At 45.8% G+C, this 5,000-nt stretch overlaps 1 protein-coding gene across 1 annotated transcript; it reads left to right on the top strand.

Annotated features, from left to right (window-relative positions):
• The first annotated feature begins 1,276 nt into the window (after nt 1-1,276).
• Nucleotides 1,277-2,357, top strand: LOC143035719 (uncharacterized). Its single transcript, XM_076202609.1, has 2 exons — nt 1,277-1,339; nt 1,959-2,357. Exons 1-2 carry the CDS (start codon nt 1,277-1,279, stop codon nt 2,355-2,357), a joined length of 462 nt encoding a protein of 153 aa, XP_076058724.1.
• The last annotated feature ends 2,643 nt before the right edge of the window (nt 2,358-5,000 follow it).

Here is a 5,000-nt window from a genome sequence, read left to right as displayed (position 1 = left end):
GGTACGTTTTACACGTATCGACTTTTTGCCGTGCGCAGTCCACGACGCGATGTCGTGCTCTCAAATAACCAAAGGTGTCTATGGACACTTTCACATGTCACGACCATGTGTGAGAGCATCCGTAGACACTCATGATGATTTGAGACTACGATGTCATGTCGTGGACAGAGCACGGCGAAAAGTCGGTACGTGTGAAACGAGCCTAAAATTTCGTAGTAACAGAGGCTTTGTCCTCACGTGGTGACATATGTCCGAGGAACTTTCTGATCGCAAAAAAGGTTGAGGAGTCTCCAAGTCTCACAGGGTCCTCTTCCGATGCTCCTAAAGCCCAGAAAGAGGAGATCCTTCAAATTCGGGGCTCAATATAATTTTCTACCCTCTTAACTCCCTCTCTCCCCTCCCGCACCTCCTATCCTCCCAGAAGGACCCCGCTACCTCCTAAGACTCCAAAGAGTTAGGATTGAGGATTCTTCAAGTCTCACAAGTTTTTCTGATTCTCTCAGACCACAAAGGGGAGACCCTTTTCGTGGTGAGTTTCAGTTTTCCCATTCCTCCCTTCCCCTTGATCTGGTGGCGTAATAGGAAGCGTTCTTAGTTGTGGGTTTGAATCCTGCACTCGTCTCTATTTCCGACAGGGACTGTTTGTGACCTATCCCATCAATCCAAGCCCTTGGAGCAAAGGTGGCTGCTTCTTCGGCAGAAGCTACTTGGCGCCTCTCCAATTCGAAGAAGTGACTGTTTTGTTACCAGCCCCAACAGTCTCCCAAAGCGCATAATATGACAAAGGTTACGGCTTCGGCCGTAATTACGTAGCACCTCATGGTGTAGGGTCCTTCAGTATCCCTTTCTACCCTTTCCCTCTGAGTTCCCTACACTAAACGACCCTCTCACCTCAACTCCGAATTCCGGAGACACCACACCCAGTTCGAGACTCCGCCACGAGCTGGCACGCGGTGGAGGGCGCTGGACCGTGGTCCAAGACCGTTTCCTCACGCACGGCGAGCTGACACGCGCCTTTTCCGCTCTGATATACGACGGAGGGATCATCTCCCGTTGCAGGTCTCTTTCTCCGTCGGCACGGGAGAGCGAGGGAGACACACACACACACATACACATACCTGCTTACGTCATGTTTAGCTTCATTAGTCAGCACGTAATATGTGTCTGTGTGCGTGCGTGTGCGTGTGGTGGTTTGTGTGTTCTTACGTGTGCATGTGGGCGTAGCTAGGTCCTGGAGGGTGCCAGGTAAAGCCCTGGCACTCGAATATATAAGGCCATGGATGTGGCATCTGAGACACACAACGACCTCAACCATCGGCTTGCAAACATGATCAGAACTGTAAGTATGCAAATAGAGACTTACAGAAAGCCTATGCACGGGTTCCGTTTTTTCTTTTTCTTTTTTATACTGAGTTGGTGAAAAAACTTTAACTTGTGACTTATATTACCTTTGTCCAATCCCCCTTGTATTTCGATATATGGGTTACCGTGTTTTTGAGGGAGATATATATTTGTTAAAATTTAATCTGTGCCTGATATCACGGTGTAACTTTCGTGCTATTATATGCTGGTGGCGTCATCGGAAGCATGCTTGCTTGTCTCGCATCCGCTTAGTTGTGGGTTCGAATCCCGCACTCCTCTCCGATTCCCAATAGTGACTATTGGTTACCTGCCACAACGGTCTCTAGAGTGCATATTAGGGCAAAGATGATGGCTCTGGCGGCAACTATTTAGTGCCTCTTGGTGTAAGACCCTCACCTCTCATGATTCGAAGAAATTGTTCACACTTAAATATAAATACCCGATTTAGGTGTAATTCCTCTAACTCAAGTGTAAAACATCAGTTTGAGTGTAATTTATTACAACTTGTAATCTCTTCAACTTAAGTAATTTTTTAATGATTTGAGGTAATCTAAGTAATTTAAGTGATATTTAAGTAAATTTTCTTTTCTCGAAAGATTGCTATAGTCGTCCTCCTCGTGGCCATGTCTGTGGCTTCTCCCGATGGAGGACATGGAGGTGGTGGCCATGGAGGATACGGCCACGGAGGTGGCCATGGAGGTGGCCACGGAGGCGGCTACGGAGGCGGCTACGGCCACAACGCCCACCCGAACTACAACTTCGACTACGCCGTCAAGGCCGACTACGGGGGCAACTTCGGCCACCAAGAGCACCGCGACGGCTACAACGCCAAGGGCAGCTACTTCGTCTACCTCCCCGACGGGAGACTCCAGACGGTCAACTACTACACGGACAAATGGGGCTACCACGCCGACGTCGACTACAAAGGCAAGGCCAAGCATCCTTCCTACTACGGACCCGCGGTGACCTTCAAGCACGACGGAGGATACCACTAAGATCCCAAACGAAAAACTGAAGTCTTGTTTTGCATTTGATGCTTATAGTTAATAATAATATTTGTTTCTCGTTTGTTATGTTTGATTAATTAACCTCACATTCTCAGAAATGAAGCATGCCTTTTCTTGAGGAATGTCTAAAAAAAAAAGGAATTGTTTAAGATTAGGATGAAGCTGTTATGATTCTTTTGGTCTCCTATTTCCTTTGAGAGAGGGATGGTATCCCTTCCAAAAACAAAGATTTTATTCGGCTGAATGTAAGACGCTGAACTAAAGAGGTAAAATGTGTCTCAATATCTACCAGTAATCTACTTTAATTGACTAATCAATTAGATACATTTACCAAAGGCTTTTTTCCCCTTACAAGGGAGGTAGCCAAAAACCAAAGGTATAGAAACCACTCCCACCCATTCCATTCCCAACATACTCCACTCCCCTCTCCCCTCTTCCCTCCCTCTTATCTTAGCACCTCCTGGATGATGGGTCATCTTTGCATCTTGTCCACTGCCCTGGGTCAGAAGCAGTTCCGCAAGACACAGCACATCCACAGCAAGGCCACTTCATTAAATCGGCGATCCCCCCTCTTCGTCCCCTCGTGCAGAAAGGAAGACGGGGAGAAATCCCTTCTGGCTGCGTCAATTTATTTTTCATACATACTCCCTCATCTCCCCATCCCCACACCCACTCCTCCTCATGCATCAGAGCATCATCCATACACAACCCTTCTCCACTCACCCCTATCTTCTGTCCCCACCCGTCCTTCCTTAACAGACATTCTCCTCCTTCCCAATGCTCCTTTTACCCCATCCATCCATCTCATCCTAGGTCGACCCCTCATGTTCACTCCTTCTACCTCTGCCTTCCACACCTCTTTTACTACTCTTTCTTCTCTCATTCTTTCCGTGTGTACAAACCAACCCTATCTCCCAACTCCCTTTCCACCCCTGTTCCCCTCCTCACCTCCTCATTTCTCACTCTATCCAGCCTAGTAACCCCTATCATACCTCTAAGACACCTCATCTCAAACACATTCAAACACCTCCTTTCTTCCTCCCTTATGTTCCATGTTTCTGCCCCATACAGTGCTGTCGGCACAATAACTTCTTCATACAATCTCCTCTTAGCATCCATTTCCAAATGTCTATTTCTCATTACATTTTTTAATCCCCCAAGGCATTTACTCGCTTCTCTCAATCTACATTCTACCTCCACCCCCACCCCTCCCTTCCCTGCCACATTCGCACGCAAGTATCTAAAACTATCCACTTCCTCCAGTCTCTCTCCATTAATACTCATTTCCAGTCTGCTACCACTCTCTCCCCTTGTACATCTCATCACCTTACTTTTACCCACATTTATCTTTAACTTTCTTCATTCACACACCTTCCCAAACTCTGTCACTAACTTCCACAATCCTCTCTCTGATCCTGCCACAAGCGCAGTGTCGTCAGCAAACATCAACTGGCTTATCGCCCACTTTTCTCCATTTTCTTTAACCATCTCCAACCCCTGACCCACTTCCCCTTGTATTTACCTCTCACACCACCTCATCCATGTATAAATTGAACAGCCAGGGCAATATAACACATCCCTGACGAAGTCCCACCTTTACTTCAAAACACTCACTCTCTCCATTTCTAATCCTAACACAAGCTCTACTACTCTCGTAAAAACTCTTGACTGCTCTTAACAGATTCCTCCTATCCCATATGTCTGCAATACCACTCACAGTGCCTTCCTGTCTACCCTGTCATAAGTCTTTTCCAGATCCATACAAGCCCAAAAAACATCCTTATCTTTTCCTATAGCTTTCTCACATATCTGTCTTACCAAAGAAATCTGATCTAAGCAACCTCTACCTTTCCTAAACCCACACTATTCCTTTCTTAATCCTCTCAATCAAGACCCTCACATAAGCCTTCCCAAATGCACTTAACAAACTGATCCCTCTGAAACTACTACACTCACACTCGTCCCCTTTTCCCTTGTAAATTGGAACTATACAGGCACTCCAGTCCTCTGACAATCTACCCTCTCTTAATTAAACAAACATTAAATAACCTCACCAGCCAGCCCACCATCACTGTACCTCCTTTTTTCAGACATTCTGCATGGCATCCATCCAACCCAGGTACCTTACCGTCTCTCATCATCTTAACAGCTGCCTTCACTTCATCTTTCTTTATTTCCCCTCCATTTCTTCACTCATCACGGTCATTTTCTTTGCGCTTCCCACTGCAACTACCCTTCCCTTCCTATCCTCCTTCACATAAAACAACTCCCTAAAATAATCTGCTCACCTTCCTCTCACTGCCTTCTCTTCCATTATCATCTCTCCATCTGCACCTTTTACCTTATCTTCTCTACTTGATTCGCCTCCTCTTCCTCCCTTAATTTCCTTCTAAAACATTTTTTTATTACTTTTAAATTTTTCTGTCATTCTCTTACCCCATTTCACATCTGCTCTCCCCTTTGCCTCTTTTATATTATGCTTTATTTCTCTTTGCTTTACTTTGTACCTTTTATATGATTCCCTCGTCCTAATTTGTAGTCAATCTATGAAAGCCTGCTTCTTCTCTTCTACACCCTTCTTTGCTTCCTCATCCCACCACTCACTACCATTCCTTCTATTTTATCCCATCC

This window comes from Oratosquilla oratoria, chromosome 2 (assembly GCF_046742065.1).
Source record: "Oratosquilla oratoria isolate Oo_2021 chromosome 2, ASM4674206v1, whole genome shotgun sequence".
NCBI lineage: Eukaryota > Metazoa > Arthropoda > Malacostraca > Stomatopoda > Squillidae > Oratosquilla > Oratosquilla oratoria.
This window is presented reverse-complemented; position numbering and strand designations above follow the sequence as displayed.